Source organism: Eucalyptus grandis, chromosome 10 (assembly GCF_016545825.1).
Source record: "Eucalyptus grandis isolate ANBG69807.140 chromosome 10, ASM1654582v1, whole genome shotgun sequence".
Lineage (NCBI taxonomy): Eukaryota > Viridiplantae > Streptophyta > Magnoliopsida > Myrtales > Myrtaceae > Eucalyptus > Eucalyptus grandis.
The window spans coordinates 6,788,463-6,812,217 of record NC_052621.1 but is presented as its reverse complement, the minus strand read 5'-3'; the positions used below and the strand labels follow the sequence as shown (position 1 = coordinate 6,812,217).

At 42.1% G+C, this 23,755-nt stretch overlaps 2 protein-coding genes, 1 long non-coding RNA gene and 1 pseudogene across 3 annotated transcripts; 3 read left to right on the top strand and 1 right to left on the bottom strand.

The window, feature by feature from the left end:
- Positions 1 to 50: 50 nt before the first annotated feature.
- On the top strand, positions 51 to 604 carry LOC120288887 (protein CHROMATIN REMODELING 5-like). Its single transcript, XM_039303122.1, has 3 exons — positions 51 to 198; positions 325 to 437; positions 564 to 604. Exons 1-3 carry the CDS (start codon positions 58 to 60, stop codon positions 580 to 582), a joined length of 273 nt encoding a protein of 90 aa, XP_039159056.1. The 5' UTR covers positions 51 to 57; the 3' UTR covers positions 583 to 604.
- A 1,949-nt stretch (positions 605 to 2,553) lies between these two features.
- On the top strand, positions 2,554 to 4,456 carry LOC120288993. Its single transcript, XR_005546928.1, has 6 exons — positions 2,554 to 2,659; positions 2,778 to 2,953; positions 3,070 to 3,251; positions 3,791 to 4,133; positions 4,218 to 4,311; positions 4,445 to 4,456. It is a non-coding gene; the product is annotated as an uncharacterized LOC120288993 (long non-coding RNA).
- Positions 4,457 to 16,611: 12,155 nt separating this feature from the next.
- Positions 16,612 to 18,577, bottom strand: LOC104423474 (annotated as a pseudogene).
- A 943-nt stretch (positions 18,578 to 19,520) lies between these two features.
- On the top strand, positions 19,521 to 22,707 carry LOC104421482 (protein PATRONUS 2). Its single transcript, XM_039302777.1, has 6 exons — positions 19,521 to 19,646; positions 20,962 to 21,080; positions 21,313 to 21,337; positions 21,370 to 21,572; positions 22,217 to 22,266; positions 22,496 to 22,707. The coding sequence occupies exons 2-6, from the start codon at positions 21,014 to 21,016 to the stop codon at positions 22,691 to 22,693; spliced, it is 543 nt and encodes a 180-aa protein (XP_039158711.1). The 5' UTR covers positions 19,521 to 19,646; positions 20,962 to 21,013; the 3' UTR covers positions 22,694 to 22,707.
- The last annotated feature ends 1,048 nt before the right edge of the window (positions 22,708 to 23,755 follow it).

Below are 23,755 nucleotides of genomic sequence, written 5' to 3'. Positions count from 1 at the left end.
GTTCCAATACCAGCGGCTTGATGGTAGTACAGCAAGGTGAAGAAGCGCCAGCAGGCTATGGATCATTTTAATGCTCCTGGGAGTGATGATTTCTGTTTTCTCCTATCAACTCGGGCAGGTGGCCTTGGGATTAATCTTGCTACAGCAGATACTGTTATTATATTTGATTCTGACTGGAATCCACAAAATGACTTGCAGGTGCAGTTTTCACTCTTTTCCCCTCCTTTTCCTTCTTATATGGACATTTTACTCTATCAGGAGTAGCACATGTCTTGCTTGATGTTTTGTGAATCTGATTAAAATTTTCTGATATTTTATTGTTAGGCAATGAGTAGAGCTCATCGAATTGGGCAACAAGAGGTTGTCAATATTTATAGATTTGTTACAAGCAAAAGTGTCGTGAGGAAGACATCTTGGAGCGTGCCAAGAGAAAGATGGTAGGAGTATCTAGAATATTTTTCCTAGTATCATTTTGCTCGTCCAAGCTGCCAACTATTTGTTAGACATTTTAAAGTGACGCCTGCTCTTGACATGTGCTCCTTGTGGTCATCTTCGCCTTTAAGGTTCTTGACCATCTGGTAATCCAAAAACTGAATGCGGAGGGTAGATTGAGAAGAAAGAAAAACAAAAAGGGGAGCTATTTTGACAAAGTAAGGACGAAACAAATATTTGCCTGTTCTTATTGTTAGGTTTTCTTTTTGTCATATTTTTATATTGCTGATGCCATATTTTGGTACTCATTGTCCCTATTACCATTTGCAGAACGAAAGTTGTCTGCTATCTTGAGATTTGGGGGCAGAGGAATTTTCAAGGAGGAAAAATGATGAAGAGAGCAAGAAGGGACGACTACATGGATATTGACGAAATTCTTGATAGAGCTGAAAAGTGGAAGAGAAGGAAGCTGTGGAGGAGGGGCAAGGAATTGTTGGGTGCTTTCAAGGTAAAAAGGAATAGCAAATGAATGTAATGTTATTCTGGGAAAATAAACTCATTGTATTAGGTTTATCAACCTCTGTTTGTTTTTTTCTATGTTGAGTCCTGCACTATGAGCATGACATATCGTAACTGTTTAGTTTTCAAAGCAAGGAAAATTGAAGTATGATTGTGAAGTTTCTATTCTGATGACATTCTCCTGTTGTATCCAGGTCGCTAATTTCAGAAGTGCTGAAGATGACAGTAGTTTTGGAGTCGATGGATCAAACCAGAAGCTATAGCTCAAGCCGAAGTATGAGCATTTCTATTCCATAGACACGTTGTTTATGTTGGAGTCTTACAGGAACAGTCTTCCAAACTAAAATTAACCAATTTTAGCAGAGTTTTTGATTTAAAATATTTTCAGTCCTTCCTCTAGAAGCTTTTACTTCCTCAAAGCGAGAACATCAAGAGCTATGCAGAGGTTAATCATCAGACCAACCTGAGAGAACCAATAAAAGGAGGAAAAAGGAATCTGAACCACAAGAGAAGGTCCCCAAAACGCCGCAAAGCTGATTATTCTGTGCCCCCTGCTACAGCCATCGAAGGTGCAGCTGTTCAAGCAAGAGGATGGTCTTATGGCAATCTGTCTAAGAGAGATGCATTGCGTTTTCGTGCGGTAGGTCCTACCTTTATATGGTTATTGTATATAGGGGTTACTGAAAGATATCATGCCTAACTTGATATTGATAGGGCAAGTGAGTGTCTATTTGTTGTCCTATCTGTTGCGTTTATAAAGTTTGAGTTCTTATCTTATGTTGACTTCAGTGTCGCTTTAGCTGATTGTTATAGCTAGGAAGAGGGTGGAACTTGCACGGCCGAACCAAGCCCACCGAAACCAACCTAATAGTGTGGGCTGATCATACAACCGACTTTGTAGGCAATAATGTTTATTGTTACTTCACAATTCACAATTCTTAATTACTTAATTACTTTGGGTGTTAATCTGTACCAACAATTTTAGGAAAATTGCCCTATGGAAATCAACTGGATTTTATATAGCTGTCAAACTAGAGCTGAATTTGAGGTTTATATTTTGCTATTATGAGCCTTTTTTTTGGGGGGTTTGCAACATTCGTTGAAGCTGGTTTGTGTTTCTAAGTCTTGGGAAAGGGATTTTATTATGTGAACATTTGAAGTGCTGAATGTGTGGGAGTTTCATGTTTACTCACATCCCAGTGGCCCCTAATGGAACATTTTATTTATTGAGAGGGATTGTTCCTTGTTTTCTGCTGAACCTTCTATTCATGACTCGTCTTGTGATTTTTACAAATATTTGGCTGGCAATCTCTGTCAACTAGCTGTGACATTTTCATTGCAAAGGAGAGAGGTTAGGAGTACAAAAATCTCTCCTTTGATTGGATTCTAACTTGTTCTTATCCCAGCCATTATATTGATAGAGAGGTGTATGAAATTACCACTCAAGTTGTCATGCTCTGTATGTTATATTTTTGTCTGTGTTATGATGTCTCTTTCATTTCTTTGGTCTTAGTCCTGCATTAGTTGTTGATTGTCTTGTTTCTCTGGTTATGTAGATGATGAAATTTGGGAATGAGAATCAAATTGCTCTTATTGCTTCGGAGGAGGATCATTTTCTGCAGCTCCTTCTGAAGCGCAGATTGAGCTTTTCAACTCTTTGATTGATGGATGTCGAGAGGCAGTCAATATGGGAAACATTGATCCGAAGGTTGGTTCTATAATAATCATCCCCAACACCCCACCCCAACAAATTAAAAGGGAAAAAAGAAAAGAAAGGACCGAAGCCCCTGATTCTCTACTGATTGCATTTCCTGATTGCTGTACAGGGGCCACTTCTAGATTTTTGGTGTCTCTGTGAAAGCTAATGATCTTCTTACTCGAGTTCAAGCACTCCAGCTTCTAGCAAAGCGCATCAACCACTACACTGATCCAATCAGGCAGTTCAGGGTGTTGACTTATCTCAAACCTTCGAATTGGTCCAAAGGCTGTGGATGGAATCAGAGTAGATTGCTTCTTCTCCATCTGTTTGTCATTTGTTTGCTTTTTGATGTTTATGAAAACGTTCAGTTTTAGCTGAGACTTCGTACTTGCTTTTTCGCGCTCTTTGCATATACTCAGTTGACGATGCAAGATTACTGCTTGGCATCTATTATCATGGATTTGGCAATTGGGAGAAGATACGGTTAGATGGAAGTCTTGGCCTTACAAAGAAGATTGCTCCAGTCGAACTTCAGCACCATGAGACATTTCTACCACGTGCTCCAAATTTGCGAGACCGTGCAACTGCTCTTCTAGAAATGGTAGATCTCTTCCGATTTTTAATTCCATGTAACATGAAGACCATCTGTCATTTTTGCATCTCTATTTACCGTTCTTTATTTGCCTTGTATTTCTTGTTGCCGTGTAGATTGCAAATTTTCAGGCCATCTGGATGCATCCTCTGTTTTTATTGTCCCCAACACCATCCGAATGCATATGATGCCTTAGTAAAATCACAAGTTCCAAGCTTCTTCAGTGAAACTTAAAGCTTGTTGCTTGAGGCAGATTCCTTTGCTCTCTTACCCTCAGAAGTCTTTTGAATGTTTAGAGTGATCACCTCTATTCATGTTATGTAAGAGAAAGGAGTCAAACTAAACAAAACAGAATTATTCATCTCAAGTGGAATTTTTTTCCCCAAGTATTAATCTCTTACTTTAATCTGATTTGGAATTATTTTTGTCAATGTTGCTAAATAGTTTTCTTTTCAGTATCTCTGCTCCCGAACTTCCTTTTCTCCTTTTTTTTGTGCAATTCTGCGCCTAGACTTAAATGAACTGATAACCTGTTCAATTCTTGTCAGGAACTTGATGCTGCTGGAGGCAAGAATTTAATGTCAAAGGAGGACGTAAAGCCTCTAAGAATGTCAAAGATAATGTTCTCAACACCGCTCAAACAAGGGAGAACAGAGCTGCTGCTCCTGTGAAAGTTAAGTTGCAAGCAAAAAAAGAAAGGCCTCAGAAATTGGCGAAAGCTGAACCATTAGCTAAAGAGGAAGGTGAAATGTCAGATGATGAAGAAGTGTATGAGCAGTTTAAGGAAGCGAATGGATGGAGTGGTGTGAAGATGTCATGGCGGATGAGATAAAAACGTTGAATCGTCTTCATAGATTACAGACTACCAGTGCCAATCTTCCCAAGGAAAAGGTGTTGCGAGTTTTTATATTTTTGCCTGTCAAGGTCTGATCATGTGGCAAGATTTACATTTCTTTCTTTACAAACCTTTTTCAGGTGCTTGCAAGGATTCGAAATTATCTCCAGCTCATTGGAAGAAGGATTGATGGAATCGTTTATGAATACGAGGAGGAGACTTACAAGCAAGACAGTACGTTCTCTAGCTCAATACTCTCACATCCTTCTTGACATGATGTTTTCCATTTATATCCACTCTCTCTCTCTCTCTCTCATGAAGGGAATGTCTTCACTATGTCTTTACTTAGTTGTATATAAACATGTAGGGATGACCACGTTGACTTATGGAACTATGTGTCTACCTTCTCAAACTTATCTGGGAGAGACTCCATCAGATTTACTCAAAACTTAGACAGGGAGCAGGATGAGGAGGTTGGGCCATCTCATGTTAATGGTTCTTCATCCGGTTCAATGGGCAGAGATGGTGATTCTGGCTATTTCCCTCCTTTCCCAACCAAAGAGGCTACAGGAATGCGACCTCTTACCATATGTCTGAGCCAGCAAACAAAGTCCATGATCCAGTTAAATTAGAAGCCTGAAACGGAGAGGAGGAGACCTAAGCAGAGGCATATTCTTCTGCTCAGCCTCCAATGCAACAGCAAATGACCAATGGTTCCCGCTAGTTGACCCGACCTCGCTGGGCATTCTTGAGCAGCACCATCTGATAGTAGACGATTTGCTAACGAGAGACCATACAGAATGCGTCAGTCCAGCTTTCCCCAGAGACCAGATTTTTCTTCGGATATCAAATAAGCATGCACTGCTATGTCGGAGTAATCCGTTGATTGCATGTGGTTGGTTGAAACCCCAAGGTTTCCATCCGGATGCATCCGGTTCAGCCACTGGTTGTTCCTTGGAAATTTTGACTTGTCCATCGGGACGACACAATGATTCTTGTTGGTATTCTTTGACAGAGCATTGGACGGAGTGAGACGTTGCGCAGGCGCACCCTTGAAATTGGTGGAACAGGTGGGCTGACAAACAGAGGCAAAGCTCATCTTTTGGAGACAAATTTTGTTTTGCTACAAGTTACCTTCAAATAATTAGGTCAGCGATTTTCTACATGTAACGTGTAAATTGTTAGAGGTCTCATAATGTATACATACAACAAAGAGGTTCACATGTAATCCTGAAATGGAAGTGTACATTACAAAAATTTTGCGTAGTACTTCGATAAGTCGTGTTTTATCTTAAGCAACGGCAAATGCAAATGTAGTCTGTTTTTCAAAAAGGAGTTATTGAATTCATTTTATTTTGTTGTGCAACATGAGATGATGCACCCTCTCGTGGTCCATGGCTTGTCGCCGTGTTTGGATTGTTAAAAGCCGATTTTTTGGTTACGGTGACGTAGTAGTTATTGAGGCAATTTATTGCTATTTACCTTTGGGAGGATTTCTCGCAAAAATCCGGTGGGTAAAAGCTTCATTGATTATAATCATCGCCGGAGTTTGTGTTGAAGTCGCTAGCAATTTGCATCGGTTTTCTACTGAGGTTGTGCTTCCACTACTGGTGAATCGGAATTGGCTGGTCAAAGGGGGAAACGAGGATGATGAAGCTTTTGACCAAGCTTGTTTCGAGGAATGAAGTTAGATTCCGTTACGGAAAAGAGACGAGGCTATAGTTGTTTTCGTTCTGCACTTAGATCGAAAGCAATCCCGATCGATTCTCAAATCTAAGGAAATGTCCCGCGACGGCCGTAATGAGAGGATTCGATCCTCTAAATAATTGTCTCTAAGATAAATTGTGCTATCCATTACGTATCGCTCGCAATCGAACGCTTGGAGTTGCTTATCTCCGCTTTGTGTACTGACTCAAGTCTCTGTCGACACTATTCATGGCACTGCGCGAAGTACACGAGTCATTACACCGACATTGACTGATGTTCCTAATCTCCAAAATTTGGTGGGGGTCTATTCCCATTTTTCGAACGTTACCCTTTTGGATGGATTTGACGACTACCGCTCAAGACTGCCGAAACATAACATACGAGGAAAATTCATCTTCGAGAAGTCAAGAGAAGACGCCCAATTTCGAAGAGTCCCCCTCCAACATTTAAAGTCTGGCTATTATATAGTGGAGTCCGAAGCAGTAGCTAAGACATTTATCGTCACCCTCGGTCGACTCTGCCCTCTCGGAGGTAGTACATGTTGAAAAGGTGGCTGATAGGTAATCAGTAACTTTGGAACTGATGCTTACAAATTCACAATATGAATACCGAAAACCCAAATAGTTAACAGCTCAGGCAATCCATCATGTAAACATTGACAACTCAAATGATCGACCAACTCAAAAAGAATCAACCACATGATTAATCGGCAACATTTAGAATGAGCACCAAGAACCGATCGAACATAAAAAATATCATTTTTAGGTATAGTTTCACTTTCCATATTTTTCAGACAAAAAAGTGTCATCACATCTCACGGAAACAATCAAATACCCCTAAGAAATTAATCAAATGCCTTCTGAGATGTAACAAGCTTATCGATCGAATTCGAGAGTACACAAAGATTTCACATACCATCATTGAAACTCACCTTCATTTTACTAGAAAACTAAACAAAATTCACACCCATCAACCAAGCAAGTCAAAACAATAAGTAGATCAATCTAACTTAGGGCTTGTTTGGTTTAGCTTTTGCAAGCCTTTTTGGGCTCTCCAAGTAGCCGAGAAAATACAAAAATGTTTGGCAAGTATTTTTAAGACTCCTATGGCCTAATACTAGCATTTTGAATGCCGAAAGCCCAATGCAAGTAGGGACTTTATTTTAGGCTTTTAACATTTTGGAAATGCAAGTCCACTGCTCATCCGTCCACTATTCATCTTCTTCCCATTCATCCACGACCGTTTGTCTTTCCTAATCCACCGCCTAAGAATCGGCTTCTCGGCGAATTCTCACCACTACTACCTAGGGGCTGTGTGTCCTGGCCGACTATCACCTAGGTGGCGTGACCATGACTAAAGCGACACTGCTTAAGGGCAATGACCTTAGGCCACTAGAGCTCGTTTGTTTGTGCTTTTTATGTTTTTGAACATTTTTTCTGTTTTTTGTTCCCGGGAACAAAAGGAACAAACGCGTTTCGCAGTGCGTTTTTTTGTTCCTTTTTGTTCTTTGTTTCCGTGAACAAAAAGAAACATAAATAAGAAACAACAAATTTGTGTTTTTATTTCAAACACATTTGAAGAACACTTTTCTTTTTCTTCTTCTTCTTTTTCTTCGCTCTGCCGCCTGGGCCCCTCGGCCATGACCGGCATCGTCGACGAGGGCCGGCGGCCGCCTGGGTCACTTCGGCGAGGCCGAGCCTCGTCGTAGGCCGGGCGAGGGTCGGCCTCACCTTGGTCAAGCGAGCCGAGCTCGCCCAACCGGGGCGAGGCCGAGCTCGCCCAACGGCCGGTGAGGCTCGGCCCGCCAGGCCACCGCTGCGGCGCTCGCCTGCACAAGGCGAGCCGACTGCGCGGCCGGGCGAGCTGGACCACACCCAAACTGCGAGGCCGAGCTCGCCCGCCTACGGCGAGGCTCGGCTGCGAGGGCCTGCAGCTCGCCATGGCCGGGCGAGGCCGCCGGCCCTCGTCGGCCGGTCGCCGGCATGGCCAGGCCTGGCGACCGCTGCCAAAAGAAGAAAAAAGAAAGGAAAGAAAAGAAAAAAGAAGAAAAAATAGAAAATAAAAAGAAATAAAAAAATACAAATTTACCAAACGTGTTTCTGTTTATTTTTTATTCCCGAACAAGTTTACCAAACGCTGCTTTTTTGTTCAAAATTGTTCCCTGAACGAAATACTTTTTTTCTATTTTTGTTCCTCGAACAATTTTAAAACAAACGCAAACAAACGCACCCTAGATTTGGTCATTCAACAAATTGACCAAGAACTAACCTCCACTGATTTAATCTTTCGATTAAAAGAAGAAGCAAAACTCTTTATAAATGTGAGTTTTATTGAACGGTATTTACACTAAAATTATTTTCCAATGCTATTTAAAATTACAATTTACCCAACAATACAACATTTTAAAACTCATTTACCTTAAAGGTATTTGTATTTTCTCAAAACCATTTTTCCAAAGCTGAACAAAAAGACAGGCCATTAGTCTTTAGAGTTTTCACTTGCTAGAAAATGACTTGAGCAAATGAAAGTTATAATTACCTTTAAAGCAAATCAAGAACATAATTTTAACTCAATTTTTTAAGCAACAAAACTAGTTTGATAAGATGAAGAGGAATCCAATAATTCACCTTGTAAACACTTGAAATATCAAATTAGAAGCTTTAAAATACCAATGCGAGGTTACTTAGAAGATTGGAAAGTAAAGACGACAAAGAAGTTGAAGACTTGAAGCATGTCGAAATGGATTTTCATGACCAAATGGGATGTATTTAGCAACTTACATGAGGTATAAAAAGCATAAGAACAATTAACCAAAAGTTAACCACTGGAATACCACCACATGGAAAGGAGAAGTAGAATATTCAAATCCCCATCTTTTCAAGAGGAGTTGACGGGAAACGATTAATTTCGTGAATAAATTTCTGATTCACACCCAGGCAAAAGTTCGAGAGAGCAGAGTGATAGGGTATGAGTATAGTATAACCGACCAAAAAAAAAAAAAAAAGAGTTAAAAGTAATGATGGCTTAGGTTGAAAATACATGATGGTGGATGAAAAAGAAGAAGTGATTAAATTACCAAAATATTTAGTAAAATCAGTACACAAATAAGAAAAAAAAATCAGTGTCCATACTGATAATTCAGAAAAATATTTTGAATCCACTAAGACCTACCATTTGTCCGATACATAATCTCAGAGAGTATTAGTCTTCATTAACAACTATTGTGGCATTACGCATTTTATCACCACTTAAATTAACCAACCCAGTGCCAAATATTTATTAATATAACCCTAACGGAATCCTTTCGAAAACTATAAATAAAACAAATAAAATTACATTTTGAATCTTGCGTACCACAACATTATTATAATCTATTTGAAATTTCAACTCGTGATATTTACTCACCACTCATTTCCTTTATATTAATTGATGGGAGTTTCCAAATGTCGCAACTATCAGCCCGGTCCACGAGAGAAACGTGCGGCCTGTCCATTCGTCACCTCTTAGTTGCGACTCGAACTTCACCGCGTCCAAGGTTTCTTTTTCATTACACGAAAGTATCCCCACGGATGTTCTAGCGTGAAAAACGACCGAGAAAACAAGATACAAACCTGAAAGCATGAGGCGGAAAAGAAAAACAAAACCCACGTTTTTCTCGCGTTTTTGCCGTCCACACGGCGTGCCATCCGCGTTTCGGTAATCCGCATATAAAATCAGCCGTCGGTCTCTTCTTTTCATTGTCCAACTTCCGGTGTCAGTCACCACCTCTCCCCAATCATCATCATCATCATCATCATCATCATCATCATTTCAACTTCATCTTTCTTCTCCAATTCAGTGCTCCTTCACCCATGTCCATGTCCAGTTCTTTCGCTGCTTTGGCCATGTACGCCACTGAGGTCGGTCGTCCTCTCTCTCTCTCTCTCTCTGTCATGGAAATCTTTGATGGGTAATGATAGGGTTTTTGCAGGTTCGTGCAGTTTCGACGGCAAAAGAAGCAAAGCGGGCGATGACAATGGGAGGATCCTCATGGGGTGCGCTCGTCGCGGCTCCAACCGGTTTCGTCTTCAGCTCCAAGAGTGCGGAGAACGAGCCATTGAGAAGCTCGCCTTACCTCTCCGAGAAGCAGAGCATGCCGCCGCGGTTGGCCCTCAGTTTGATGGGCTCAACTGCTTCGAGACCATCGTCCGTCGATGACCGCCGATCGCTGTATGATGCTTCTTCTTGTATACGTCCATTTAGCAGTTAGTTTAGAGTTCTTTCCTTGCGTCGTCGCAGATTTTGTGCCTTCACATATGTCTGGTAAATCCTGAATTGAGATGCAAATATACACGAAAGTAGTTTAGAAGTTCGGCTACTGCTAGTAATTTCTGTCGTCTTGTTGCAGTTATAGCTCCTAATTGCGCGCGCCGATTCTGTGCCGAGACGGGTACCTATCTTTTTTAATTTAACTTGTCAAACGATTGATTGATGATGAAATCGTATTTACCTGAGCTAACGTGCATGTTGTGTCGCGTCATGCTGGTTATACATTTTATACTATGTTAGCTGTTGCATAAATGTGGTTTTGTATGCCATTGCTAGCTTGACTCTTGGATGTAATGGTGATAACATTGCAATCATTAATTATATGGTCTCATCTTTCGGTACAAAGTACCTCCTTGTGGCTAGCAATTTTTCTAAGTAGTTAGTAAATTTCAATGAGAAAATCGCTTTTCATGAATAAAAAAAAAAAAATCAATGATTTCTCCATAGATGATTGATTCCCGCGCATGACACAAACAAGAGCAAATTTAATTATATCAATAATTGTTGTTTTTCCCATGCAATTTCAAGTTTTGATAAGGAAATGTAACTCTCAAGCTTTCAACAATCTAGTACTCTTTCATGTGCCGACACCTTTCTAGTGTACGAAAAAGGTAAACAGCATGCCGAGTGGCATGTATCATAATGAATGTATCAACTAATGATAAGCAACTTTTTTTTTCCTTCACTACTGTTCGCAATTTTTCATATTAGAATGGTCAGCATGCACTTATGCGTAAATAGCAATTTTCCCATTTTAATTATAAATTCGAATATCAAAAATTTTATGTCCACATATCTCTACCGAATAGTAATAGCCTTTCCTTATCATGTGAGAAAACATAACCCAATCTGACGATGAGCATTCCATCTATTGGAGTTTCAAGATTCCTACGAAATGATGAAAAGGCCATCCAACCCTTGAAAAAAGATGTGATCGAAAGTCAAATAACTCAGAAGGCAGGTTCTGACTAGCCTTTAGAAAATAACGTATAGGTCGTACCAAAATCGACATAAGCATGCATGTCATGTCTTTTTCCTCTTTTCTTATCTCGACATTTCCGAATGATTGGTCCCCTCCCCCCGCATCTCGAAACAAGTGTTCGAATGCATGGACTGACTTTTTTTAACAACATCAAATTTTAGTTGGGAAAGACCCCAATCATTAGATTTAATCACTGTCGTCATTTCTCTCCAACTTTCTCCTAAGGTAAATAGAAACCGGTAAATCAACAGCAAAGTTGGTAAATTAATAATAATAAGAATAATAATTAAACGTGAATTACCGATTCAAGTTAGAGCTGTGTTCTCAAAATTAGTAAATTTAGTAAATTCGAATTTATGCAAAAGAGATGTCGGTAAGGTAGTTAAAAGATTGCTAATTTTCAAACAACAAAAAAAAAGAATCGGGTAATTTCATGAAAATGCTGCGAAGAAGTCACAAATCCTTTTCTTTTGCCTGATACATTCTTTTAACTTACCAACGCGTACTAAAGTTTGCGGACACGGAAAAAAGGAACCCTGATTCTTTAGCGCCAAGCAAAAGAAATCTACTTACTGTAAATTATTTTTCCATTTTGATGGGAAAAAAGAAAAACTTAAAAAAAAAATGCCTTTTTCTTAAAAGAAAGAAATCGGGCGTCGACTATAAATCTTCTACGTAGGGTGACGTAGCTGCCCCTCACGTGCGTCGCGTGACTCAATCAGTCCCATCACCGTATATACATACATACAAACATTACCTCCAGTCCAATCCACACACGCCAACACACCGCCATTTCTATTCAAACTCTCTTTCTCTCTCTCTCTTCTTCCTTCTCTCCTCCGTCGCCTCCATGATTCAAAAACCGTGCGCTCCTCCTCATCCTCCGCCGCCGCCGGGCCGCGCCGCTCCCGACGGGAACCCCTTCGATTCGCTCCCGACGCCCTCCTCCTGCTCATCTTCCAAAATCGCCGACCTCAACGCCCTCGTCGTCTGCTCCTCCGTCTGCCGGCGCTTCCGCCTCGTCGTCCCCCAGGTCGACGCCCTCTCCTCCCCTCGACTACTTCGACCGCCGGGGTGGCTCCTCCGCCCGGAGGAACCCCGCTCGCGCCCTGAAGCGGATCCTCCAGAGCTTCCGCGCCAGGCTGGTCGGTCAAGGTCGTCGGCCTCGGTCTGCTGCTCCAGCGGCCGCGTCGCCCCGTACGGCGAGCTCTCACCTCAAGTACCGGTTTCGCGAGCTCGAGATCTCCGCGTGGAGCTCCGGAACTCCACGAGGTCGCGCGGCGACGATGCGGCTCGCGGCTCCCTCACCTGGTGGAAAGCCGTCTTCGGATCCCGGCTCGAGACCTGCGTCGTGCTCGGCGGCGTCGATTTGCAGGACCTCGGCCGGCGCCCCCGGGGGCGGCGGCGGCGGCGGCGGCGGAGTCAGGAGAGGATCAGCGAGTCCGACCTGAAGTCGATCCTCGAGACGACGAGGTGCTCGCTCGTGAGCGCGTCGTTTAGGCTCGTCTACCTCCCTCGCGACCACGGGGGCTCCGGAGCGTCGTGGTCTCGGACGACGCCGGGAGGGGGAAGCTGTGCATGGGAGAGGAAGAGCTGGCGAGCTTCAACGGGAGCTCGTCCGCGAAGGGCTCCGCGGAGGAACTGAGGTCGCAGAGGCTGAGGAGCCTGAGAGGCCCTCTCCGAGTGAGCGTGTGGTACGTTCCCGTCCTGGATCTGCCGGCGAGCGGCCGCCGCATGAAGCGAGTGAAGATCGCCGCGGCTCGAAGGGCGGACGACGATCGGGAGATCGCGATGGAGAAGGACGCCGAGCTGTTGATCGGCGCTTTCGGCGGAGACGAGGAGAGAGGGAAGGCGTGCGACGAAGCTGTGGTGGAGATGATGAGAAGCAGCCAAAAGAAGGTACGAGTTGAGGATTCCGCGCTGCTTGGACTAGGGGGACGACGATTCAGTCGATCATCCACCTTCACTTGACCAAGTCAACGGCGGATCGAATCCACTCCAGGTTCAAATCATTTCCTTCATCGCGACCCGTTCGATTCTCAATCGTTCCTCGAAATATTTCGATAGCCGCCTGCTGTTCCCGCCGCCACGAAGATTTGTCTTGTCGTCGTCGTCGTAGCGTAGCGTGATATCGTTGATTTTATTTTTTTATTTTCGTTCTTTTCTATAAGAGCTTTTGTGTTATAAAGTTTTGAAATGGTAATATAATGTAGATTGGTGTGGAAGAATATTCTCTTTTCTCATGGGATGGAAGGTTCTTTGAACGCTCCCTCTCTTTTTCTCTATGTCACGGTAGTGCTTATCTTGACGTGCGATGCACTTTAATTATAGTATCTATATGTCTGTATCACGGTCAGGCAGGAGGCTTTCAAGGCTTGATGTACCGACATATGATCTAAAGGGAACCGAATAAGTCTTCAACTACCAAAGACCTAAGATTTCATGAAAATGCATTTTAGATATTGTTTATATTTAATGAAATAGATCGAGGTCTTGTATTTAACGGGGAAGATGGTTGTTGGGGAGATTGAAATTAATTGGGAGGCCTCATGTATAAACAAGGGTACGCATTCCTTCTTTGTATCATCTAGCATTCAAGCATTAGAATTACGTTTAGGCATCCAAACAAGAGCCAAAGGGAACCCAAGTGCCGCACGGTTCGCAAGCCCAAGCATTGGCCCGCAACATATATGTGAATGTAAACCACTCTCCTGTGAATTTTAAGCCAAGGGAAAATTGAGTTGAACCAAAATTATCTCGGAAGTGATAGGAAAAAGTAAGAAATTTTTTTTAAATCTATTGCATTGATATCAATTTAATCATTAACTTTTTAATTGATCAATTTTGTTTATAAAAATTTCATGTTTTTGTCAATCGAGTCGTCTAGCTAATTTAGGCTATAAATTACTAACGTGAATGTCATTATCAATGCCAACATGGACATTTATTTTTATCTTCTTTCTTTCTTTTTCTTTCTCTTCTCTTTCTATTTCTATCTAAGTGCCCAAAGATACGACATGCTAACAAGGATTGGCCTCACCAAATCTGCTAGGTTGGTCCTCACCTCGCCTAGGCGTGGCCTAACGAGGCAAATCCTCATCGACCACAAAAAAATGAAAAAAAAACTAAAAGTAGAATTAAAAGAAAAAAGTCCACGTCAATGCTAGTTATACTACATAGGATAATCAACGTCCACGTTAATAATTTTCTACCTATATTGACTAAATGGATTCAATTGGCAAAATGCGAAAAAAAAAGTTTATGACTCAACTAATTAAATTGAAAAGGTTTTAGATTGAATTAGCTCTATGACTTTTTTGATACTTTTTGTCGAGTGAGAGTTAGGTGTCTTTTGTGTGATACTAGAAAATTGGAGCCGAAGTTATCCTTTGAATGAGAATCGATGCTTCTTCTTTGTGAAAATGATCTGTCGACTTTCGCGAGTCTTCCATTCATTCTGTCATCGAAGGTTCAAATAGCAAAGTACTTTTGAGACATCCACATGGCAATAGGAAATAATAGCAGACTTTAAGTTTCATTTGTTTAGCGAAAATTATGATTTAGGAAAAATTTCTTAAAAAATTCTCTTGTAATAATTAACAAACGAAAATATTTTCATCATCCATGAAGATACTTAGAAATAAATTATTGTCTATAATGAAAAAAATTTCATTAACTAATTATTTCAAATTATACAAGCAATTTTTTTTTCTAAAAAAATATTTCTAGATAATTCATTTTATAAAAGCCTTAGTCTTTCGTCCGATTCCGCATCGAATGTTAAAGGGATTGTTATCGTAATGTTTTTACCTAGTCGGCGGGGTCGAGTTGTTTAATCCGACCGGAAACTTTTTGACGACCGATCTCATGTTGTTGGTCGATCGCTTAGGCCCCGTTTGTTTGCACTTCTTTTTTTGTTTTTAAACAGTTTTTATTTTTTTTTCCTGAACAAAAAAGAACAAACGCTTTGGGTGCGTTTCATTTTTTTGTTCTTTTTTGTTCCCGTAACAAAAAAGAAAAGAAATGTAAACGAAACACCAATTTTGTGTTTCTCGTTTCTGAACACAAATGAGAAACACTTTTTTTTCTTTTTCTTTTTCTCTTATTTTCTTGTTCTTTATTTCTTTGGCCGGTCGCCGCTCCGCCATGGCCGGGCGACTCCGACGAGGGCCGGGCGGCCTCGCTTCCGGCCATCACGAGCTCGCTGGCCCCTATTGAGGCCGACGACGCGTCGATCCCCTAGCGAGGCCGAGGCTCGCCGTAGCCGGGCGAGGCCGACCTCAGCTACTGCCCGGGCGAGCTCGATCCGCCTGATCCCAGGCGAGGGTCGCCCGCCGCCCGGCGGGCGAGCCGGCCTCGCCGGGATCAAGGCGGGCCGACCGCGCCGCCCCCGGGCGAGCTCGATCTCGCCCAGGATCCGCCTCGAGCTCGCCTGTTCAGCCGGCGAGGCCGAGCTCGCCTAACGGCCGGCGAGCCTCGGCATCGCGGTGGCCCGACGAGGCCGCGCCTGCCGTCGTGGCGAGCTAGCCCTCGCCAAAAGAAGAAAAAAAAATGAAAAAGAAAAAAGAAAAAAAGGAAAAATAAGAAAAAATAGAAAAATAAAAGAAATAAAAAAAATTATCAAAATTTACCAAACATGTTTCGTTTATTTTTTATTCCTAACAAGTTTACCAAACGCGTATTTGTTCAAAAATTGTTCCCTAACGCAAATACTTTTTTTCTATTTCATTCGCGGAACAATTTTTAAACAAAACACAACCAAACGCGCGCTTAGTGGCAATCACTTTCAAATAAGACATTCAAATACTGACATCTTCTGACAAAAAAAAAATACTGACACCCCCTTATAAATCAGCTTTGCATATTCATCCTTCTTGGTCCAAAAGTTAAGCAATTTCATTTTCAAAGACTGCGAAAGACTTCAAATGCCCATTGCCCTCCTGTTAGAGTCCTTTCTCATGTTTAATTTGAGCATTGCTTGAAACTTCTTTCTGTTTCGAATTCTAAGCTGACGCAATACTTCTTGTACTATCGTGATATTATCTTGATTTATCTCTCCAGAAAAACACTTTGTTCTCCTGCTATCAAATTTAAAAGAAAAGATTTAAAGCGATTTGCCAAAATCTTTGAAATAATTTTATGCTCAAAATTGAACAACCTAATTGGGCGTTTGTGCTTTGGGAGATACGAAAAGCAAGGACCAATTTTGCAAAAGTTTTGAGAGATAGGAACTTGAGAAACAAGAAATTGAGAAGGAAAAAGGATTATCCCTAAGGAATGGAAGCCATCGAACAGCAGTGAGTTGAAGATGAACGTGAATTCCACAATAATTTATTTTTAATCTTTTTTAATGCCATCTTGAGCAATTTTACCACAAATTTAGTCACTTCAGTTCGCCAACAATTGAAGGTGCCTGTTAATGGAATTCTCCCGAGAATCCGATCCTCCATAAATCACACGATCGCACCATCGAGTGACGTGGGCTCGTGCGATACTAACTGCTAACTGAGCTTTATCTAGTCCACGATAGATAAGAATTCACAAGTACTTTTTCGCTTTATATATGAGAATGCAAAAAATGTAGAAAAAAGAAACAAAACATAAAATTGATACATGCAGAGCTTGTACACTGTCGAGACCAATAATCTCAACTATAGTACAAAATTAGACCCAAGAAAAACTACAGTACAAAAACATCTATAAATATACATATACATACATATACATATACACATATATATATATACATGCATACATATATGTGTGTGTATATTTCTAAAAGTGAAGATAGAATGTTTCATGGTCTTTTTGTGGAATGTCTTCCTTTTCAATCTCTCCTCCTCCTCCTCCTCAGCCGAACGGGCAATCCTCCTCTCATCTTGAGGAGCAACGACAGCGTGTAGGGCGGTTCCGCCATCCTCCTCACGCTCTCGCCTCCGTCCTCTGCCGCCGGTAAAACCTCGAACTCCGCCATCACGGCGGCTGCCACGGACTTCATCTGCACGTACGCCATCTCCTTCCCCAGGCACATTCTGGGCCCACAGTGGAACACCGGGTACTTCCACTGGTCGGACGGCCTAAACCGCACGCTCTGGCCGTCGCCGTCGCCGTCCCCGCCGTCCAGCCACCTCTCGGGCTTGAACTCCCTGCAATCCGGGCCCCACACCTCCTCGCTCCTCCCCACCGCGTAGGCCGAGTAGTCGGCGAACCACCCTTCCCCACACGGGTCCTGTCGGGCAGCACGTCGTCGTTCACCGTCAATCTCGAGTTGATCGGAACCGGCGGGAACAGCCGCATTGACTCGGTCACCGCCGCGTGCAGGTAGTGGAGGCTCTTCAGCTCGTCGTAGCTGAAGATCTTCACCTCCGACGTTGTTGCCGCCTCCGCCGCAGCTGCCGACGATAGCTCTTTGAGGATTTCGCGCTCGCACGACGGGTGCGCGGCGATCAGCCAGAAGAACCAGGTCAACGCCGTCGATGTCGTGTCCTTGCCTGCGAGAACGAAGCTTATGACGATGTCTCGCAGGAACTTCCTCTTCTCCTCCAGGTCTCGGAACTCCAGATCGGCGCTCGATGACATGAACCTCGACAGCAGATCTCGATCGCGGCTCGTCTCGTCGCTGTTCTCTCGTCCGGTCGCCGATTCGAGTTGTTCCTCTTTCGATCTGATGACCTCCATCGCGAACTCGTTGATCACTCTTATGTTCGATTTGAACCGTTTCTCCGACCCGATATTGAAGAATCGCTTCAATTTCCACAGAACAGGCACGGGCGAAATGAACCGCGACGAGCAGTTCTCGACCGCCTCGTCGAAAGCTTTGACGAAAGCCGAATTGCGGCCGGAGATCCCCCACGCTTCTCCGCGGCGGCGAAACAGTTAGGATCGACGCTGAACGCGACGCTGCAGATGTTGTCGAAGGAGAACCTCTGCAGCGCCTCCTGGAGGTCGACGACCCTGCCCTCGTCGGAGGCCCTGGACAGGAAGGGGAGGAGGCGGTCGGAGATCTCGCGGCCGACGGTCTCCGAGATGAACTGCTTGAGCGACCTGGTGGTGAATTCGTGGCTGGCGATCTTGCGCTGGAGGGACCAGAGGTGCCCGTCGACGGCGAAGATGCCGTCGCCGAGGAGCTCGCGGAGGACGGCGTGGTAGCGGGAGCCCTTGACGTAGTTGGGGAAGTTGGAGGAGAGGAGGTGCTGGAGGTTGACGGGGTTGGAGGTGCAGACCCTGCGGGAGAGGCCGAGGAAGGCGTGGACGCGGAGGGTCGAGGAGGGGTCCGCGACAGCATGTCGGCGACCCAGTCGTGGAAGCGGTGGCGGTTGCGGAGGAAGCCGACGACGTTGCCGATGAAGGGGTGCGACTCCGGGCATGGGGTCTCGGCGGGGCCGCCGGGAGGGCGGGGAGGCGGCGGAGCGCGAGAGGCGGAAGAAGAGGAAGAGGAGGAAGGGGACGGAGCAGAGAGAGAGGGTGAGGGGTCGAGGTCCAGCATCTTCTGGCGGTCTGGTTCCGCCGGCTTCCGGTGGGCCACTTAATTATAGAAATAAAAATTGCAAAAAAACACTTACGAAAGCCTTGAGGACTACATTTAAAAATAAATAAATAAATAAATAAATAAATAAACTTCAGAACTAGCTGCCGTCTTTAAAAAAAAAAAAAGAAAAGAATACTATAATCTTCAATTTTCTCAACTTTTATATACATATATACTAAGTATATGAAAACATAATTTTCTTCCTTTTTGCTATATTAATATAATTTAGCTACTTAATTATACTCATAAGTCGTTTGAATCATATAATTCGAGCTCAATCTCAAGTCTCAACTTTGAAATATATAGACACTCATGTTACCTTAAATCGATCGCCAAATATAATTGCCGAACATGCCTAACGAGGTGTCAATTTTAATGTATTGCAAAAGTTTCAAATATATAAAATTTTGAAGAACGTGCATTGCAAGATTTAGGAAAAGCAAATGGGCACAAATCATCAATAACTTAAATTATATTTACTGTAACACATTTACTCTAATTTTGTTTTAATGATACATTTACGATATATTTCCCATTTGTTAAAGTTCTACTGACAAGAACCCAAGAGTTGTTTTTGCTAAAAAAAATCATCTAACAAAATATTGATGGAAGATAATGTGTCACATAAAAAAAGGTTTAAGATAAATGTGTCATGATGGATATAGTTTGGGACTTTTGATATTATAAAAAAATTCAAAATAAATGCACCTGATGGATATAATTTGGGATATTTTGTGATTTTTTTTTTAAAGCAAAAGGATTAGCGTGTAAAAATTCTGTAAAAAGAAAAAATCATAACGACATATTCCGTTTGACAAAAACAAAAATCGATCCATTTGGCTCGACAACTTTAAATATTACAATATTCGCTTTACGCTTTCCGCCCGAAGTCGCCAGAACCAGAAGCAGCGACTCTCTCATACTCGAACAGTCTCCCATCTTCTTCTTCTTCAATCGGGAGGGAGGGGGAAGGGGTTGGATCCGTCGCGAGTCGGTCTTGTCTCCATTTGCCCCCCCAATTCCAGCCGCAAAACTGCTGAGCAGGTGATGATGATTCCCTTTTCTCCGACGCATGTCGTCGCGCTCTCTCGCTTCCCGAGCCGCCGAATCGATTTCGATGCCGAATCGCGCTCTCGATACGCTTCGTTTCATCTAGCGGCATTCGTCTGATTCGGCGGCATTTCTCGTTCCCAATTTTCTGTGCGATTTTTTATGGAGTCTGGTGTTCTGCATTGGGCAGTGAAAGGGTTTTTTTTTTTTTTTTGGGATGTTGTAGAACCCACATGGCAAGCATTGGCCTTGAGGGCATCAATTGTCAAAAGTAGACAAATTCTGTCGTGGGTACTCGCTCGATTGATGAATGAAACAGAGATATTAACACCCACCCCATTCAGTTGTGAGAAATGCTTGGTTTTTTTGCTCATTTTTCGCCCAAAAGTAAAGGGAAAATATCGAGCTGGGATTTTTTATGCAGAATGCTGTCTAGACATGTCTTCGAAACCGTGACAGTTCTCTTCTAGCAGAACTTGTTTGATATTGCCAGTAGGATCATCTTACTCTTTGGCTGTGTGATGGCATTTAGAAAATGTATGTCTTTTTACTTACTCATTCTCGAGTCAGAAGCCAGCTCCATTCCCCTTAATGAATCTCTCAGGTTCGCTGGCCGCCTTGGCCATTCAGACTCTTGAATTGCAAGTTGCCTTGGCGATTGATCTCTTGTGGGTTGGACGGGCATATCTGGCGTTGTCCTTTCATTCTCTTTCTTAGTGACAGTATATTGTGAAAGATAATTGTTATACTCCTATCACTTGGCATCTATTAGTGTTCTCCTTGTTAGCTAGCCCGCTGCAAATGTAATGCTGCCCCATGGACCACTGAGTTGTTCGGTAATGGATGTTTATATTACATAGTTTGGGACATACTAGATGTGATTCTCATATCTCAGTGATGATAGACGTCATACATCTGTTAGGGTTTTCCATGTTGTCTAGGATCACAGGACTATGCTCCAAACAATTTTCTGGGTGCACAACTCGAGCTTTAGTGGGGAGTAATACTTTCTATTTCCTAGATACTTGCTGATTTGAATAATCAGTGTGCTTTCAGACTAGGAAACTTGTTCATTTTGCACAGCACAGCATGCTCTATACAATCTGCAGGAGAAGTCTTTGTTCCATCAAGTAGATGGCAACATATTCCCTTAGCAGACAAATTGAGCATAGGAATACTTTTTGGAGATTTACTTTTGCCTATTTTTTCACATCCATATGTTAAATGCAATTGGTTAGGACTTATTTTAGATTTAGTTTCAGATGGATCGTCAAATGTTTTGAGATATCTTAATGTTGTCTGGCTATAGGGCTGTGCAGCTGTACACCCTCAAGCTTTGCTCCTTTGAGCTGAAGACAGCGATGGCAAGTTGGGTCACTCAGGGGCTGCTGTTTGTTCAGGATGAGAATCAAGTTGCTCGTCACAAAAGTATTATTTCTCTTTCTATTTGAGCCCTAATTTTCAATTGTGAATAACTGTTACATTTTGGAATAAATGCTACAATATGATAGGTGATCCCATTTAAGGTCTGATTATGCACACACTCTTGCACCACAGGGTGCAATTGGTGTCCTTCATAAACATATGTTGGAACTATGTATTTGGTCAATTCTCTTAGTAATTTGGAGATCACTAATTTACTTGTTTAATTTCTATCTAGAGAGTACTGTTGATGGAGCAGCTAGGAGTTCTAAGACTGTTTCAAAGAAAGGTGAAGGGGTTTGGGAAGTCGTAAAGCACTACAGGACATTACAAACAAATCATCCCTTCATCCTGAAGCATCAATAAAGAAAAAAGATCCACAGAAGGAAGAATTTAATGTAGCTGAGGAGATGTTTTTGCATGACCACCAAAAGTGCATTGAGGCACAACAAGCAGCCTTCAACAATTTTGACTTGAACTTGGTTCTTCCTGGTCATGGTAATTGATTCTTTTAACAAAAATATACTTCAGATTGGAAGTTCACATCCCTGCTGACATGGTATGTTATGCAGCAATGCTTGAGCTAAGGTCTTACATCTTAGATTTAGGTATATTTGTGTTTACACTTACCAGTCAATTTACTGGATAGGCTCTTTGTACAGTGCTTCTTGTAATCCCTTAGGAATATAGCGCAGCAATACGTTTGACTAAGTTAATGATTACTTAGGAGATTTTAAATTCAGATCAGATTAGTTTATGCTATCTTATGCAAGAAACTGCACTTCATTATGACAGAAGCTACGATTGGTATGAAGCACACTTTTCTCATGCCATTTTTATGTTTAATATATCATTATCTTGTTGCCGCAATCAAGCAGAAATTCCAGAAACTAAACTGAATAGAGCAGAAGCCTCTCTAGTCCAATAGTGACCTTAAATTACCCATTTAAAAGGATGCAGAAGATTTGGCTCGAATTGGCATTATTTATGAGAAAATTATGAAAAGTTGAAGACTTTTAACACACCTATCTTCATTCAATGATCTTGACTATGTATTCTGATTCTGCATTTTTTAGGTCATGTCATCTTTCTTTATCAATGATTATTAATGGAACAAGAAATAATATTAGTTTCTTTGCCAGATTCTGTGTCTACTGCAGAACGTTCAGAATATGAACAGGCAAAGGCTGAGGTACTCCATCAGCAAATAAGGCATCTTTTCTTTCTTTTCGGCCATTGCAAAGCACACATTATTCTATGGACTCTTAGTAGCAGAGCATATGTAGCAGTTCGGTTTACCAAATTCGTTGTTTCCTACCTAAAAGTTCTTCCTTTACATTGTGCCTATCAATGATATTTCTAACTATCACTCTTTGTTGCTTATTGATTTTTCTTCTGCTTATATATGTTTCTCATGTTAGGCTGATTATGATAGCCCTCGCTGCTACCCTGAGCCATCTGAACTTCCCATGGATGAGTTTTCTGATTACTTAGAATATTCAACACAATGGAGTTCTCCTCCATGTTCACCGATGCTCTGGGACACGCCCACATCTTGTGAATATGCATGGCGATTTGAGGATGTGGAATTTCTCCTCAAGCAAGAGACTGATTTTTGAACTTTACTCTTTTATTTGGCAGCATCTGCTTGTTTATTGCAAGCAGCCCTTGTACTGACTTTTGTAATTCACTACTATGATTTTCTAGTCTAATATGCCAAATTTCGGTGACAGCAATAAATATTGCTGCAATGGCGTCTTCCTTTATTATGTGTTTTGTTTAATTCATCTATTTAGTGTCTTCTCAAAAAGTCTATTTGAACTAATCTATGGTATTTACCAAAGAGAGATCTCGAGGATGGATAGTGCACAGTGGTTTTATGATCTTTTCTAATCTTCTTGCCATACCTTTTGTTCATGGGTGGTGTGCAATTTTTTTCATAATTTTGGCCACGGTGATTGGTGCCAGTTGAAATCTCGAAATGACTTCATTCGGTAGGTCATTGTGACCTCATTCAGTAGGTCATTGTGACAATTACTGCAGAGATCATCGGAAGCCTAATGGAATCGATACTGTCTGAATGATTCCAATTATCGATTCCAATCGCATTGAATGCATTAACCGTCTTCTATCGCTTGACCAGTTCAACTCGTTCTGTTGTGTCCCAAATTTTTGTTGTCGCCTTTCGTAATTATATCCACGTGACTCTAAAAAAATAATAGTTTTTCTGCCGGACTGAAGACACATGATTTCTGCACCATCGTGGCAGTTCTTGGCATTATGCATGGATGGCTCAAAATTGCATCTAGGTTCCTTGCACTTCACTTGCAGATAAAACACTAACTCTTACGTCCTACCTTTGGCTGCATGCGTGTCCCTGCATACTACAGAGTTTATTCGTCGGGATTTTTTTCTACTTTTCTGGGGAAACAAAAGAGAGTGATGCCTCGAAAGTTTCTTCAGAGACTTAAGCAAAACTGGGTTGTCATAAGAATTGTGGTTTTGTCTCTGTTTCTGGTCAACTTATGAAAACTAGTGAGCATTGCCGATTATATTGTGAAGTATTTTTCTGCCATAAGCCTTGTATTTTATTTGCAGGCCGGCCATTGAATTGCTTTCTTGACCATTACTGTTGAATTGCTCTTATTCTTCACTTCAACAACAGGACGGCTGCTGCTCTA